At 46.4% G+C, this 17,756-nt stretch overlaps 2 protein-coding genes across 7 annotated transcripts in view; one reads left to right on the forward strand and one right to left on the reverse strand.

Annotated features, from left to right (window-relative positions):
- The window catches only part of PACC1 (proton activated chloride channel 1), a 180,968-nt gene extending 172,184 nt beyond the window's left edge, over window positions 1-8,784 (forward strand). For all 6 annotated transcript variants that reach the window (XM_066261408.1, XM_066261407.1, XM_066261410.1 and 3 more), the window contains 4 exons: window positions 2,855-2,997; window positions 3,346-3,487; window positions 5,667-5,774; window positions 7,295-8,784. In XM_066261408.1, the coding sequence (XP_066117505.1) occupies window positions 2,855-2,997; window positions 3,346-3,487; window positions 5,667-5,774; window positions 7,295-7,456 (555 nt within the window). In that variant the 3' untranslated portion in view covers window positions 7,457-8,784. The remainder of the gene's footprint in view (window positions 1-2,854; window positions 2,998-3,345; window positions 3,488-5,666; window positions 5,775-7,294) is intronic.
- An 807-nt stretch (window positions 8,785-9,591) lies between these two features.
- The window catches only part of PPP2R5A (protein phosphatase 2 regulatory subunit B'alpha), a 61,726-nt gene continuing 53,561 nt past the window's right edge, over window positions 9,592-17,756 (reverse strand). Inside the window, exon 13 of the mRNA XM_066261412.1 lies at window positions 9,592-10,778. Within this exon, the coding sequence (XP_066117509.1) occupies window positions 10,646-10,778 (133 nt within the window). The 3' untranslated portion in view covers window positions 9,592-10,645. The remainder of the gene's footprint in view (window positions 10,779-17,756) is intronic.

The following is a 17,756-nucleotide window of genomic DNA, read 5'->3' on the forward strand; positions in this document are numbered from 1 at the left end:
CCCTGAGAACCAAGAAGGGGCATCACTGGTTGACCAGACATTTTGAGGGTAGGCGTGAAACACAAACAGCAAATTGGTCAGACGGGGAAACCGTCCCCAAGCCGGTGCCGGAGCAGCACCATGGAGGGGGTTCCCTCCCGCTGCTCCAGGCCGCCAGCTCCCCCAAGGAGCCCACTGCCCCGGGCAGGTGTGGGGTGATGATCGGGGTTGGCTGGGCCTCCTGACCCGGCTCCCCGGGGCAAGCAGAGCTGCTGGGGCAGTGCTTGCTTCTGGGTAAAAGGCCCTGGGGCCACTGTCTGCACAGGCTCTGGGGGTTCCCTGCTTGTATATGGGGCAGCAGAGGACTGGAGTAGAAGGGACTGGGCCCTGACCTCCTCAGTGGGAGGGGGAGAGAACGATGGGGAAGGAGCCCCTTCGGGGATAGAACTCGGGGGAGTGTCACCTGCTGGTGTCCCTGCCCGCTGTGCCTTGCAGTCGGCCCCAGACCAGGGCCAGCCTGTCAGAGAGCCAGGTAGGAAGACGCCCACACCCCCAACTGTACTAGGCCCTGACCATGAGACTGCAGAACGCGGGGGCACTGAACATTTACAGGAAACTCAAAACATGAAAGGACCAGGAGGAACAAACAGAACAGACTCTCGAACAGGGAAACTGAAGCTAATTTAAATGAATAGGAGAATGATTTTAAAAACAAATTTTTTATGAAGAGCTAAAAACCTGTTCCTTCCCTGGGAACAGGTGCCAACTGGAGCCCAGGTGTCCGCAGCTCAGCTGCTGCCAGACCCCGCCTGCCCAGCCTGCACCCTGCGCAGCAGCCCCCCCACCCCCACCCCGGGAAAGGGGAGACTGGGAAGTGCAGCAGCTGCCCTGGCTGTGGTCGTCCGGCTGTATCTGGAGTGGACATTAGAGATGTGGCCTCCCCGGGTCACACAGCTCTGGGACCCACTTCCTGCTGCAGGGGTGGAGGTGTGGACTGGACAGTCCTGGACGGCGTGGTGGGCTTGTCATTGCCCTTCTGCCCCCACATCTTTGCAGTGAGACACTCTCCAAAACGTGTAGGCTTCTGGCTGCTTGCGTCCTGTCGAGTCCGACCAAGTGTCTCATTTGGCTCTACTTTGTCAGCCTTCAGATTCGCCTTGTTTTCTAGTCTCCTGCTCCTGCCCTCATTATAACCTAGTCTGTGTTTACCAGGCGCATTGCTCTGGGACAGTGAGGGTCACGGCCTCCAGTTTGCAGGCCCAGTGTGTTTCCTCGCCACCTGCCGTATTCCAGCGCGGCTGTGGAGCTGATGCCTCCTTCCTGGAGGTGGTGGTTACCATGGCGCTCCAGTTCCAGAAAACACCCTAGGCCCTTCTCCGAGACGAGGCTGAGCTGTGTACAGAAACACCCAAGCAAATACGGTGGCTGAGGCCAGAGAGAAGTCTGTTTCTTTCTCTGGGGACAGTCTAGGCGTGCAGGTGTCTGGCACTCCGCCATCCCCTGGACGTTGTCCCGGTCCTTGCGGTCAGCACTGGCTCGCAGCCTGTGTGCACACGCCGGCTCCCAGGAGGTGCGAGGTGGAGGGCGTGACGCCCGACGAGAGGCATGAGTCACTGCACGTTCCAGGAACTTCATCACGTGGCCGCGTCCAGGGCCAGAAATGGGGGTCCCCCAGGGCGACTGTGCTCTGCTAAAATCTGGGATTGGGGAAGCGGCTCTAGCTCTGCAGGAGGAAGTAGCTAAGCAACTGGGGACAGTTAGCATTCTCTGCTGCCACTGAACACGTCATGGAGAGGTTGGGAATAAATAGACGGAGATCCCTGGGGTCAGTGCAGCGATAACCAGCAGTGGAATGACAACACGAACCTCAGTCAGAAGGAATTTCAGGTGCAAAGGGTTAAAGCAGGGATGCTTAATGTGGAGAAGAGGTTCAGCTCCACCAGTCTCCGCTGAGAAGATTTAACAGTCATAAATCTATCTTTATCTGCAAAACAGTGTACCAATTGTGTATTTTAGGCAAAAACTGTTAGAAGTAAAAACCACCATCACCTTAGAGCATGTGTAGCACCTCTCAGGAGCCACAGGTCGCAGACAAAGTAAGGGGGGCGGTTAAGTAGCACCCTAGGTCTGCAGCGGGTGTGGGGTCCCTCTTTCAGTATCTAGAGCATTTGTAAAAGTTGATGTAAAGACATATTTTCCCCAAATTAATCTATCCAGCATCAGTTAAAAGTCCCAGTTGATTTAAGAACTTAAGGCAGTTTTAAAGTGCTTTAGAAGAGCACGTGTACAGAAACAGCCAAACGGCCTGCTGGGGTGGGGTGGGGGCAGTGACAGGCGGGGACCTGCCTGGTCCCATGTCCCAGCGTAACCCAGAGTGACCAAACCTGCATCCCAGTGTGGGGGGACTGGGATTAGGTCCCTGTTTCACACCATATACAAAGTTGTCTCTAAATGTAAAAAAGATTTTTAAAAGCTACTCTAAAGCTACATAGGGAAATATTGCTATAATTCTGGTTTTCCTTAGCTAGGAAAACCCAGAGCCATAAAAAATGGTTTATAGATTTCACGACATCAGATTTAGAGCTTCATAAAACAAATGACATTCTGAAAAGAGTTAACAGGAAAGCGACTGGAAGAAAACACTTGTGCACATAGCAGATGGAAGTTGATTTCTCAGTAAAGAGCTTCCATAGTGCGGCCAGCAGTGAGGGGAGTGGACAGAGGACGTGTTGTGCTGAGCTCGGCCCTGGCAGCATGGGAGGGTGTGGCCGCTGGTGACTGGGGCCGCTGCGGGCTTCCCAGGCCTAGTCTCCGGTGTCTGTGGGCCTGCGGGTCCGGTGCAGCCCGCAACTCCGAGTCCTCTTTGTGTCTACAGAAGTCCGCCCTGATCGTGCGGGGGCCCCGGGAGGTGAAGAAACGGGAGCTGGTCTTCCTCCAGTTTCGCCTGAATGAGAGCAGCGAGGACTTCAGTGCCATTGACTACCTCCTCTTCTCCTCCTTCCAGGAGTTCCTGCACAGGTGGCTCTTCGGTGTCCCCAGGGGACTGTGTCCACTCTGTCTTGTTCCAGCCCTGCCCTAGGCGGGGGTGTGGGGTGGGGGCCGGGAGGCAGACAGGCCGGGGAGGGTACCTCAGGACGGCTCAAGTCCGAGTTGTCTGAGGAGCCTGGAGGAAGGCATCCTCCCCTGGGGACTTCAGGGATCGGGCAGCTGGCTGAGGTGGTGGCTGCTCCCTCTCCCTGTGGAACAGGACGCAGAGCTCGGAGGAGGTGGGGTGGGAAGTGTCTGGCGATGCCCGCACAGAAGTCGGTGTGCTTGCACCCTGCCGTCAGACCTCACGAACTTGGACCTCTCTTCTCTGTCCTCCAGCTCAGACAGGGTGCGCTTCATGCAGGCCTGTGAGAGCGCCTATTCCAGCTGGAAGTTCTCCGGGGGCTTCCGCACCTGGGTCAAGATGTCCCTGGTGGAGACCAAGGAAGACGGGCGGGAAGCAGTGGAGTTCCGGCAGGAGGTGGGTGGCGCTGGTCCGCTTCAGCTGCCAGTGACATCAGCCTGGGTGGGGGTGGGGGCTTCGCAGGGGAGCGGGCCTCACGGGCTTCGGCTGCTGAGAGTGGGCCCGTCGCAGGAGTTCACGGGTTCTGCTGGCACCTGTGCCAGGCCCCCTCCCTCTGGTACAGCCGGTCCTTGCAGACCACACGGGGTGCAATGACCCCTGCGCTGACACCTGACCGTGTTCTTAGCTCTGTGTCCGCCCCTGCGCAATGAGGGGCTGGCGGCCATCTAAAAGATGGGGGTTTTGCAGAGGAGAGACCAGATACAGTGGCCTCTGAGTGTCGTGGGCTGGATGACGCACTGGGTGGGACACAGTAAAATGCTAACTATCTTTTTGTACTTTTTCAAAAAATTCTTACAAGTTTGAGTCAAACTGACAACATTCAAGGGAGCAAGATCCTCTATTTTTCAATGTTTTATAATGCATGTAACAATAGAACTGTACTAGTCGTGTTACATCACTTCTGAATGGAGTTATAAGTATGTTGGGTGCCTGCTCAGAAGTGTTTTTTTTTTTCTTTTGTGGCAGAGAGAGTCAAGAGAGGGACAGATAGGGACAGACAGGAAGGGAGAGAGATGAGAAACATCAATTCTTCATTGCAGTTACTTAGTTGTTCATTGATTAATTTCTCATATGTGCCTTGACCGTGGGGCTACAGTAGACCGGGTGACCCCTTGCTCGAGCCAGCGACCTTGGGCTCAAGCTGGTGAGCTTTTGCTCAAACCCGATGAGCCTGCGCTCAAGCTGGTGACCTCAGGGTCTCGAACCTGGGTCCTCCACATCCCAGTCCGATGCTCTATCCACTGCGCCACTGCCTGGTCAGGCCTGCTCAGAAGTTTTTATGGGAACTGAGAGGAGAAGGCGGGACACTGGGGAGCAGGGGATGGGACAGGGCTGTTTGTCAGTGGCCACCAAAAGCAAGGCTGCACCCCAGCCCATGTGGCCTCCACTGGGGCAGTGGCTCTCTCCTGCCTGAAGCCACACACCCAGAGCTGGCCACCCCATGTGTCGGTGACTGGGGCCCTGCAGAGGCAGCCAGGGGACCCTCCTCCCAGGGGTGCCCTGTGGGCTGGGCTCCGAGGGGCAGCCTTAGGAAGGGGCCGAGTTGGAGTAGGAGGACCCACTCCGGCCAACAGGACTGTCACTGGCCAGATGGAGCTTGTGGACGTGTGCAGAGCCAGGTTTCTTCAAGGGGACAAGCTTTCTTTCTGCCTTCGATGTAACAGCCCCCGTGGCATAGGTCCTTCAGTTATTCCTATTTGTAAGGTAACTGCATTTCCTGAATTTTTATTCCACACTTTTCTCCAAGAATGCCAAGCCCTTTCTTGTCTGGCCCCCACCAGCTGGGAAGGGAGCTTCCGTGGCTCCCCTCAGAGTGGGGTGCAGCCCCGGTCCACCCAGGCTCTGCTGAGCCCTAGCTGTGATCGGAACCCACAGGGCCCAGGCCCTGGCCAGCCTGTACATTTCAGAATGATTAATGTGCTTTGTATTAGTGTCTCCATTGGAATCCTTTGGCAGGGGATACAGACTCAAAATTTTAAATGTTTCTATATTGTGTTTTAAGGTTTAAGATCCTTTCATATACTATATATCGCTTCACTTGAGTGTCACACCCTCAGTGGGATAGGCACTTTGTCCCTGTTTTATAGAAGGCAGTGTAGAGGCTGAGTTCAGATGATCCCAACCCTTCAGGCTGGGGCGGGGCTACTGCCCTGGAGCCCATCTGCTCACAGCGACACCACAGGACGCTTACACAATCCATGGGTCATACTGACTGACTGTTCCCAGGGACGCCCAGCCTTGTGAGTCCCTGGGGCTGCCCTTTGTCCCCGTAGACTCAGAGATCGAAATACTCAGCTCTTAAGATTTGGTATTTTGAAATTTAGGATTTTTTATGACTTTTAATGGTGAATCTTTGAATACGGTTTAATCAGTGATGATCTAAAACACCTATTGTACATCCCAGATCCTATTTCCCCAGGGAATTGAGGTAAGGCCTGGGCTCTGGTACCAGTTTCAGGACGTTGTGTAGATGGTCTCTCTCCCAAGACGATGTGAGGACAGAGAGTCCACAACTATGCTTTCCTTCTCTGAGGCCCAGGCCAGGTGACACTGCTTTCTCTCCTCTGTTTCCTAGACAAGTGTGGTTAACTACATTGACCAGAGGCCAGCTGCTGAAAAAAGTGCTCAGTTGTTTTTCGTGGTGTTTGAATGGAAAGATCCCTTCATCCAGAAAGTGCAAGATGTGAGTATTGACTGACTGTGTGAGCCCACACCCAGGACAGGCGCGTCCTTGCAGACTGTCATGTTCCTTCCTGGCACAGATCACAGCTGATCCTTTGTGTTTATGACATTTGTGTCCTGGAGCGTGTGTGTTGAATTGATCTTGTCTTCATCACTAGACTCTGACCCTGGGAAGGTGGGGACTTCATCTTTTGCTCATCATCTCTCTGATGCACAGTGCTCAGTACAGAGGACGTGCTTAGTGGTAATATTAATTGAGCTGAGTAGAAAGCATTAAGCGAACATCTAGATTACTGCTGTTGGGAAACCATTCTTTTCCAATGGTTCTCTGTAGGGTAAGAACTTATTTGTGATAAGTGAGAGTAGAAAGGTACAGATAAAAAAAATGTACCAATGCCAAAATTTCAGACCAACAGTCTTGATGGGGAAGAATAATGACACAGCTTTGTTAAAGGAACATTCATGAGATACCGTCCACCAGGGCAACTAAGTCCCAGATAACACCAATGGGCGTCCAGAGCATCACACAGCATCCCGACATGGTCATGGCTTAGGGGAAGATGTTTTAGAGCTGAGACTTATACAGGGAGTGTCTCTGTGACCCGGATGTGCTCCATTGTTACCCACCATCACTGTTAATCGCGGACTGACACAGGCTTACAGAGTAGGGACTCGACATGGCAATCATGTGACCAGACATTTTTCACCCTACTGTATTCAAGAAGAGGTGTCTGTTATGGGCCAGTGTACAAGGCCTGCCTTGCGTTGTCACTCAGCTTCATGACAGTCCTAGAGAGCGGGTGATAGAACCATTTTCCACAGGTGAGCCCTGAGGCTCAGACTAAGGTCACCCTGCTGAACTAGGGCTTAAAAGTGTTCTGTTTACCATGATTGGGGAACTTGGAAATTCAAGATAGGACGTTGGCCTTGGAGAGTGTAACATTTAGTGAGGGGCCGTCTGTAGCTGTCAAGTGACTAATTCCAGACAGTAACCGCCCACGGAGACAGTGGGATAATACCGCTGGTCGAGCCAGGGTTTGGCTTAGCGGCCAGAGAAAGGCTCTGAGGAGCCTTGTAGGGTTACTGGCTCTAGGTAGGAGGCGAACATGCGCGGAGGGGCCGGGCAGCCTGGAGGTGGGGGTCCACGAGGTGACAGGGGAAGGACAGCCGTTGGGCTGGATGGGAGGAGGCATGTAGGTCACTCTGAGATGGGAAGAAAACGGGAGCTGCCTTTCATCCTTCATACGAGGTGGTTGGAGAAATTTGTCTTAAAGCAGGGTCACCTGTTGTGGGCCAAAAATTTAAAGCTCAGTACTGAGCATCTTCTTTGCACAGAGCTATTTTCAGAAACAATTTTTTCTTTCCGAATCACTTTATTGTAGGGAGGGCTTCAAGTATGAATGAAGTGGAGAGGACGACCATTTTAGAACCCAGGTGTTTTTGTTGCCCCCATGATACCAGTATGACCAAGGAATCAAAACTGAATCAAACTAATAAACTTGAGCTGGTTCTGTTTTACAGATAATCACTGCCAATCCTTGGAACACAATCGCTCTTCTCTGTGGGGCCTTCTTGGCACTATTTAAAGCAGCTGAGTTTGCCAAACTGAGTGTGAAGTGGATGATCAAAATTAGGAAGAGATACCTCAAAAAAAGAGGTCAGGCAACGAACCACATAAGCTGAAGAGACCGTGTTCCTAGAACCGCCCACGTTAACGGAAGTTCTCATCACTTCCACTTGAAGAACTGAGCCATAAGCACTCCTGAACCGACCTGCGGAAATGGGCCCTGCTGGGAGGACCAGCCTAATGGAACAGACCCAGTGGATAACCTGGAAGTTATTTAAGTACTTAAATTATTAATGAACAGTTTTTGACTATGCCATGAGTAGGGTTTGTGGAAGATGGAATTAGATATGTATCTAGTCTGACGGCTTGTCAGAGCCGCCTGTCCTGTTTGGTCTGGTGTGTCTAGTTCAGCGATAGCAGGTTATGAAGGCTCTGCTAGTCACCTGGGGCTTTTCCCCTGAGGTTTTTAACGTGGATGGGAGAGTGTATCTAGACAGATGTGTGGGTCACGCTTTGAAACCTCCGCACTTGACACAAAGGCAAACACACCCTTGTGCCCAGTATCATCTGTCATTTACATTGTCCTGTTTCTGACAAGCTTTCTCATTTTTTAAATGTTAAAGGAGGCTTTTAAAGCTACTGCAATCTAGTAATGAGATTTCCTGTGGACTGACTAGCCACCTGCCTGTCTGGTTAGTTTCTGTTGATGAGGTATAAGAGCTTAGAGTGATTAACACAAAAGCACTAGCACAAATGTACAGAGTAGGTGTCTATCCAGTGTATTTTGATGATTTCATTAACAGGTAAATAAAAGTTAGGCTAATTCAAAAGGAATCGGTGTGCCAGTATGAATATCTGCTAAATCAGTAGGTACGAGTGCCCTTTCATTCTGTGGCCTACAAGTGAAAGGCAGTGAGAGCCGGGACTCCTGGGATGATGGATCTGGACTCCCGAGGTAGATCCTGACCGCCAGGAAGAGCAGGGTGGGCAGGAAGAAGGATGACTCAAGCCCCATGAAGAGCTGTTAACTTGACCAAGCCACCGTCTGAGAATTTTTCACATGGTAGCCATAGGCAGATTGAAGGGTATATGTTTTGTTTCCAGGGTTTTAAATTATTTACATGTTCTTTACATCAGAGAGGACTTGGTAGCATTTTGTGTCGAACTTAAGAGCAAAAGCTGTTTTTTGCTTGAATTTTTACAAATAAACTTGTAAAGAAATATTCTTGCTACTTTTCTGTACCCTAAGCACGCAGATTCAAACTGTAGCCTAGGCCTCGTCTCTGCTGCAGGGCAAATGCTGAGCCAGGGATAAAACATACATCAGCAGTACTGAGAGACAGGTATATACTTTGAAACTATCTCTGAAGATGACACACCTCTTTAATATCACTCAATATTTCTTAAATGTCTAATAAAACTTGCTCCAATGAGCAGCCTAAAACTGCACTTTCTATATTGTGGAGAGTTGAGACCTCTTACTTGTGCTTGTGAGTAAGTAGGTAATTAGGAAGTGAGCATTTTTAGCTCACCAAAAAGAAAACTAGCAGTTATTAGCTGCAGCCTGGCTTCTGTTCAGTGAAAGATGTGTGTGCCTAAACCTTCCACAGAACGGACCCTTACACCTCCCTTCGCCCTCGGGAAGGGCGGGAGCTTGCTCTCCTGCCCGCAGCAGGCTTGCCCTCCTACCTGTGCCGCCCCAGCTGGCCTGGGGTTCACAGGGAGGACCTGGCGGGAACACCTTGATCTGGACTGCGGAGGTAAGGACTTGGGGACACGGTAAAATGGGTGTCCTGCCCTGAGAGGGAAGGGGCTCGGGGAGCTGCAGGCAGTGAGAGGAGGGCTTTCACAGGGACCTAGGAACAGGTGCAGAACGTGCTGGAGGTTTTCATGGTTTGCAAGGGTGGAATCAGACATTGTCGTTGAAAACTTGACGATGCCCAACTTCTGACTGCTACAGTCTCCCCTGCTCCTCACAAAAACTGCTGCTCCTACAGGTCCTGAGGTTTCCTCCTAGGTCTGTAACATGTAAGGTAAACCCAGAACTTACAATTTTATGCAGATACTCTGTAAAACAGATATACTTTAGTAAAAGGCCAGAACACTCAATTTAGCACAATGTTCTGTTTTAGTTGGAATTCAATGCCATAACTTGCCTTCAAGATTTCTAAATACATGTGTGTTCTGTGTCATATATATGTAAAGGGGGTCAGCATCGATGCCTAAACAGCTGAAGAAAGCAGCGACGACATAAGGCAAAATACAAACATAGACTTTATTAAATGCTGCTCAATCCCCCAATGAAGATCTTTCATTACAAAACAGTTCTCCACACAACTGCAAGGTAAGAGATTGGAATGGTACTCTGATAACAAAATTTGTTAGAAATACTTGACCAAGTAAAAACATACAAGACTTCTCTATAGTCAGCTGTCTCAGCACTCAACAGAAGAAGCCTACTGCATTTCCTTTAAATAAAGCCAGGCAGTGACACTGAGCACTCTGTCCCTACACTGTGGGACTCAAAGCCTCCATCCCCGTCAGGGACTGGAGGGGCAGGTGGTGAGGACTGGAAGGGCCCTGCCTTCAGCCTTTGGGGGGCGGGAGGGGCAGAGGAATGGATTGAGAGGCAGGCTGAGTGTCCCCTGCGCCGCCTCTATTCATGTGTTCCTCACTGGGCAGTTGCAGAGGAAGGGGGATATTGTGAGGAACAGTCTGAAGAATTTGGTTTACTTTCCCAGCTTGTGTTTATATTTTGTGCTTTAAAAAGCCTGGAGATTTAAGTTTTTGCTCAAATTCCAGAGTACAGTAATATCTCCAATGAAAGAAGGCTAAGGGCAGGTTAATTCCCCCATCGTATTTCTGAGAGGGAAGGGTAAAGGTTATACCTTAGTTTTATTTTAGGAAATACTCTTTTTCCTAGGATGTCACTAAGGTCTGCAGCAATGTGAAAAGCACATTATAAACGGGAAAAATATACAGAGCAGACACTATATCTATGTGCAACACAATCAAAGAATTCAAGTCATAATTCTTACCACTCCCATAATTATCTCACTCTTATTATAGATGATAAAGTTCATTTCTGTGAAACTTCAGAAGTGACACAAATCAATGATTAGACACGTTACTATATATTGTGGCCATGATATAGCACAGAGCTATGTTTCGTCCATATAGTTTTCATTTACAGTTGCCAGAAAAAAATTGGCCTTTTAATTATACTGATGAGGTTTGTTTCATAATTTTTACATATTTCAAAAAAGTGTACAAAACGGTGCCTGTCCAGCACAGCTGCGGGCGCTCTACTCGCCGCTTGCGTTGCTGAGAAGGCTGTGCATGTTGTAAGCGCTGTTCTGCCTCTCCAGAGCTTTCTTTAGTTTTAGCTCCTCTAGTTTTTTCCATAATTCTTCACGTTCCAATTCCTTCTTTTTCTCTCTGTAGATAAAGCAAAATTTTACTCAGAACCTGAAGAACACGTTGTTGGGCAATTTGCTAGAAAACACACTGTCCACATTTCATTTAAATCCTGGTAAGGAGTTGGAGGACAATTACCTGAAGCTCCTAACTGCTCCTTGTCAGTCTGTCCTCCATCTGTGCCTCTCCTGAACCAAATAAAAGTTACTACTTGCTTGCTCTGTCTACATATTGTCTCTAACCCCGCCATACCCACTATATTGTTGTTGATTTGTGGTTGACAAAATAAATTGAAAAAAAAATTTAATTATTACAGTTGATACACAGTATTGTATTAGTTTCAGGTGTACAAAATAGTGATTAGACATTTCTGAAGTCGTCACCCCGATAAATCTAGTACCCATCTGACACCGTACATGGGTATGACAATATTATTGACTGTATTTCCTATGCTGTACTTTACACCCTTACTGTTTTTATAAGTGCCAACTGTACTTCTTAATGCCTTCACTTTTTTCACTCATCCCTCCTCCCAACCACCCTTCCATCTGGCAACCATCAATTTGTTCTCTGAATCTATGAAACTATTTGTTCATTTATTTTTTTAGAGTCCAGATATACAGGAAATCAAATGATATTTGTTCTTCTCTGTCACAATTCACTTAGCATAATCTCTAGGTCCATTCATGTTACACAAATGGTAAGACTTCATTCTTTTTTATGGCTGTGTAATATTCCATTGTATAGACCATGTTTTTCTATCCATCAATGGCTACTAAGGTTGCTTCTGTATCTTTGCTATTACAAATAATGCCACAGTGAACATAGGGGCGCATATATCTTTTTGAATATTTTGGATTTCTCCAGATAAATACCAAAGTGGAATTGCTGGGTCATACAGTTCTGTTTTTAATTTTGGGGGGATACTCCATACTGTTTTCCATAGTGGCTGCACTAATTTACAATTCCACCAGTAGCACCAGGGTCCCCTTTTCTCCATATCACATCCTCTGCAACACTTGGTTGTTGATTTATTGATGATAGCTCTCTGACAGGTGTGAAGTGGTATCTCATTGTGGTTTTAATTTGCATTTCTCTGATGTTGAGCATGTTTTCCTATGTCTGTTGGCCATCTGTGCTCTTTGGAAAATTTCTATTCAAGTCTTCAGCCCATTTTATACTCGGGTTTCCTTTCGTGTTAAATTGTATGAGTTTCTTACATATTAACCCCTTATTGGATGTACCACTGGCAAGTATCTTCAATTCAGTAGGTGATCTTTTCATTTTCTTTCCTTTGCTGTGCAAAAACTTTTTAGTTTGATATACAGTGGGTCCTCGGGTTAACGTTACAGTGACATAACCCGAGGTTTGGTGTAAGTCCAAACACACCCTGGCCTTAACACAAACGCAACATTTGCACTTTTGACAGTCCAAAATGGTGTAGGTAAGCATACTGGGGGGCGCCAACCCCCTCACTCATATGCCACGTTACTGCTTATTCTGCTGTGCGCAACCAAACTAGTTTGCCCACAAAGTCTGTAATACGATACTAACAGCATAAACCGAAACACATCTCAATTTTTTAAGTTTTTATGGGAGTGAGCGTCATACACTCGAAATGTGTAACCTGAGGACCCACTGTATGTGGTTCCTTTTATTTTGTTTCTCTTGCAAAAGGGAACATATAAGAAAAATCCTACTAAGCAATGTCATATGGCTTACTCCAATGTTTTCTTGTAGAAGTTTTATGGTTTTGGGTCTTGGCTTTAAACCTTTAATCCATTTTGAGTTTATTCTTGTTTATGGTGTAAAGTGACCTCGTTTCATTCTTTTGTATGTGTCTTTCCAGTTTTCCCAATATCATTTATTGAAGATAATGGCATCACTCCATTGCATATTCTTGCCTCCTTTGTTATAGATCAACTGACCTTAATTTAAGGTGTGAGTTTATTTCTGGGCTCTCTAACCTGTTCCTCTGACTTGTGTCTGTTTTTATGCCTGTACATCCTGTTTTAATTACCATAGCTTTGCAGTATATTTTTAATACCAGTGTGATACCTCCAACTTTACTCCTCTCTCAAGATTGTTTTGCCTATTTGGGTCTTTGCAATTGTATATAAATTTTGGGACTGTTTTAGTTCTGTGAAAAATGCCATTGGTATTCTGAGAGGGATTACCTTGAATCTGTAGATTGCTTTGGGTAGTATGGCCATTTTAACGGTAATTCTTCTATCTATGAACACAGTATATCCTTCCATTTATTTGTATCTTTTTTCAATTTCTGTTTTCTGAGTATAGGTCTTTTACTTCCTTGGTGAAATTTATTCCTAGGTATTTTATTCTTATTGATGCAATTGTAAATGGGATTGTTTTCTTAATTTCCTTCTGATAGTTATGGATGTATATAATGCAGCCAATTTCTATTATTTTTGTATCCTGCTACTTTAATTCTAATAGTTTTTTGGTGAATTCTTAAGGATTCTATTAGAGTCATCTGCAAATAATGATAGTTTTACTTCTTCCTTTGCAATCTGAGTGCCTTTTCTTTTCCGATTGATGTGGCTAGGACTTCCACTATTATCTTCAATAAAAGTGAAAGTGGACATTCTTGTCATGTTCTTGATCTTTAAAGAAAAAGCTTTTCACCATTGAATATGATGTTAGATGTCAGTGTCATATCTGACTGACCTTTATTATGCTGAAATATAGTCTTTCTCCATTAAAAATTTTTTTTGTATTTTTCTGAAGCTGGAAATGGGGAGGCAGTCAGACAAACTCCTGCATGCGCCTGACCGGGATCCACCCGGCACGCCCACCAGGGGGCAATGCTCTGCCCCTCTGGGGCGTTGCTCTGTTGCGACCAGAGCCACTCTAGCGCCTGAGGCAGAGGCCACAGAGTTATCCTCAGCGCCCGGGGCCAACTTTGCTCCAATGGAGTCTTGGCTGTGGGTGGGGGAGAGAGAGACAGGGAGGAAGGAGAGGGGGAGGGGTAGAGAAGCAGATGGGCGCTTCTCCTGTGTGCCCTGGCTGGAAATCGAACCCAGGACTCATGCATGCCAGGCCGACGCTCTACCGAGCCAACCGGCTAGGGAATTTTTTTTTTTTTTTTTTAATGTGAGTTAAGTATAGGTTTATTTTTAGAGAGAATGGAGGAGGAGCAGGAAGCATCAACTTCCTTATGTGCCTTGACCAGGCAAGCCTAGGGTTTCAAACCAGCAACTTCAGTGTTCCAGGTTGATGCTTTATCCACTGCCCCACCACAGGTCAGGCACAGTTTTTATCATAAATGGGTGTTAGATTTTCCTCATGCTTTTTCTGCATTTATTGATATGATCATGATTTTTACCCTGCATTGTTAATGTGGTGTATCACATTGATTGATTTGTGGATACTGACCCATCCTTGCATCCCTAGGACGAATCGCACATCCCACTTGATCATGGTGTATGATCTATAATGTATCCGGGAATTCAGTTTTCAAATATTTTGTTAAGGATTTTTGCATCAGAGATACTGGCCTATAATTTTTTGTTTTTGTCTGGTTTGGGAATCAGATTAATGCTGGCCTTGTAAAATAAGCTTGGGAACATTCCCTCCCAAGTTTTTGGAATAGTTTGAGAAGGCTAGAAGTAATTCTTTGAATGTTTAGTTAAATTGACCTCTGACGCCATCAGGTCCAAGACTTGTTGGGAATTTTTTGACTACTGCTTCAATTTCATTGGTTGTAATTGGTCTATTTAGATTTTCGGTTCGTGATTCAGTCTTGGAAGACTGTAGGTTTCCAGGAATTTACCCATTTCTTCCAGGTTGTCTAATTTGCTGGCATATTTTCTTATACTTCATTGTATTCCTGGTGTCACTTGTCACTTTTTTCATTTCTGATTTTGTGTCCTCTCATTTCCTTGAGTCCAGTTAATTATAAATTTCACCTTTTAACTACTTAATCTCAGGTATTTTTTTTAATGTTTATTTTATTGATTTTAGAGAGGAAAGGAGAGAGAGAGACGGACAGAGACGTCAGGAACACTGATCTGTCCCTGTAAGTGCCCTGACCAGGGATTGAACTGACAACCTCTGTGTTTCAGCACGATGCTGTCGCCACCCGAGCTATCCAGTCAGGGCTCAGGTCTTTATTTCCTTCTTTCTACTCACTTTAGATTTTGGTTTTATTTTTCCTATTTCCTTTAGATGAAAGTCAGCTTGCTTATTTGAGGGTTTTTTTTCTTTCATGAGGTAGAGACCTATATTGCTATGAATTTCTGATAGAACTGCTGTGTCAGTAGGTCACTATTTTCATTTGTCTGAGGTATTCTTTGATGTTTTCCTTGATCTTGTTAACTCACTCATTGTTTAGTATTTTATTTAGCTTCCATGTATTTGTGAATTTTCTAGTTTCCTTCTTGTAACTAATTCCTAATTTCATAGCATCGTGGTCTGAGAAGATGCTTGATATTATTTCAATCTTAAATTTACTGAGACATGTTTTATGTCCTAAAGTGTGGCCTAACCTAGAAAACATCCCATGGGCACTTGAAAAGAATGTATATTTTACTGCTTTGGAGTGAAATGCTCTAAAGATATCAATTAAATCCATTTGGTCTAATGTGTCATTTAAGGCCTCTCTTTTCTTGTGATTTTTTGTCTGGATGATCTATGCACTGATGTCAATAGGGTGTTAAAGCCCCAATTATGTATGACTGGATTACTGTCTCCCTTTGTGTCCATTAATATTTGCTTTATATGTTTAGGTGCTCCAACTGGATGTGTAAATGTTTACAAGGGTTATATTCTTTTTGTATTGACCCCATTATCATTATAGAATGTACTTGTCTCCTGTTACAGCCTTTGTTTTAAAGTCTACTTTGTCTGATATAAGTACTGCTACCCCTGCTTGTTTACATAACCATTTGCACGAAATACCTTTTTCCATACCTTCACTTTTAGTCCGCGTCTGTCAGTCAGAAGTGGGTTTCTTGCAGGCAGTGTGTGTGTGTGTGTGTGTGTGTGTGTGTGTATGTCTTGTTTTCTTACCTCTTCAGCTAACCAGGTGTCTTTTGATTGGAACAGTTAATCCATTTACACTAAAATATTGGTAGGTTATTGTCACTTTCTTATATTTTTGATCCCCTTCACCCGTTTCTTAAAGAAATCCTTTTAACATTTCTTGTAATACTGGTTTGGTAGTGATAAACTCAGCTTTTCTTGTTTGGGAAGTTCTTTCTTTTGCCTTTCATTTTAAATGATAGCCTTGCTGGGTAGGCCCTTGCTTTTCCTCACTTTGAATATTTCATGTCAATACCTTTTGGCCTGCACAGTTTCTTCTGAGAAATTCTTATGTGAGCTCTCTTGCATATAACTCGCTGTTTTTAAGACTCTTTGTCTTTAACCTTTAGCATTTTAATTATGGTGTGCCTTTATGTGGGCGTTTTGGGTTCCTCTTGTTTGGGACACAGACTCACCAGTCTAGGGAAGTTTTCACTCATTTCTTCAAATAGGTTTTTAATCCCTTTCTCTCTTGTCCTTTTGGTACCCTATGATACAAATTCTGTTATGCTTGATGTTATCCCAGAGGTCCCTTAAATTGTCCTCATTTTATTATTTACTTTTGTGTTCCAACTGGTTATTTTCTGACACCCATCTTCCAGCTGATTCATTCCTCTGCTTTCTCTAATCTGTTCATTCCCTCTAATGTAGCCTTCATTTCTCAATGTGTTTGTTTTCTGTCTCCATTTTTATGCTTCCTATCTAAGTCACTGAGCATCTCTGTTACCAGTGTTTGAACTCTGCTTCTGGGTAGACCGCATATCACCATTTTGTTTAGTTCTTTACTGGGGTTTTGTCCTCTTCTTTCATTTGGGACATGTTTGTCTCATTTTGGCTGACTCTGAATGTTTCTTTTTGTTAGGTCAGCTTACTACATCTTGCAGTCTTGGCAGAGTGACCTTATGTAGTACCCTGTGGGGCCCAGTGGTGCAGTCGCCCAGGTCACTTAACTATAGCAGTCAAGCTGTCGTGTGGGTGCTGACTCCATGTAGCAAGAGTTGTTTTAGAGGGGTGCTGGTCTGAGCTGGTTGGGTGGTACTCTGGTTTGATATGAAGCTGGCCAACAGGTGTGTTGGTTCTGGAGTCTCCTAGGAGGGGCTCCAGTGCAGGCCAATATTAGCCACTATTTGTACCCATTTGGGAGCCATGTGGTAAGAGCTACAAAGAGACCTATGGTTGGTTGCCACTTGTGCTGGACTTGGGAGAGGGTATGATGCAAACTAAGGCTGAGTTTGTAAGCTGAGGCCAGGTTTGTGGCTGCTTATTTGAAGCTACATTCCGAGCCACCATGGCCATAGTTTATTCCTGGCTTGGAACCACCTAATGGGAGTCACAATGCAAACTGAGACCCAATTGCCACCTGTTGGGGCAAGCCTTTCTCTACTTGCCACCTGAGCTTGGGGCTGTTTAGGAAGATGTACAGGACACTGAAGTGAGCTGCTGCTCAGTGAGGCTTTGTGGACCACTAAGAGATTTTGGGAAAGTCCACAGCAAGAGCCAAAGCAGGTGGCCTGGGCCAGGTTCATGAGCTGGGTGGGGCAGTGTTTTAGGGACTTACCAAGACAGGGTGACCATGTTAGCTAGGTTCGTGGGAGCTGAGATTTGGCATCTGCCAGTGCCTCCGTTTCGGAGAGCTGCCCTGTACCCAGTCAGCTCTGTCCCTCCCTGTGTGTTCCTGCTGCTGCCCACAGCGTGTGAGTCTTTGTGCAGACCCCTCGAGAGGACTGCTCGGACTCCAGCAGCCCACTTTCACTCAGACGTAATCCCTGCTGTTTTTCACAGCCAGATGGTATGGGGACTCCTGCTGGCACTGGTGCCCTGGCTGGGGAGCCCAGTGTGGGGCTGGAACCCCTCACTTCTCAGGGGACCTCCACAGTCAAGATATTCCTCCTAACAGTCTCTTCATTGTGGCTCCTTTATATCCTTACAGGGTTTCCATTCAGGTGGTTCTCAGTG

The sequence above is a fragment of the Saccopteryx bilineata genome, chromosome 2, assembly GCF_036850765.1.
Source record: "Saccopteryx bilineata isolate mSacBil1 chromosome 2, mSacBil1_pri_phased_curated, whole genome shotgun sequence".
Classification (NCBI taxonomy): Eukaryota; Metazoa; Chordata; class Mammalia; order Chiroptera; family Emballonuridae; genus Saccopteryx; species Saccopteryx bilineata.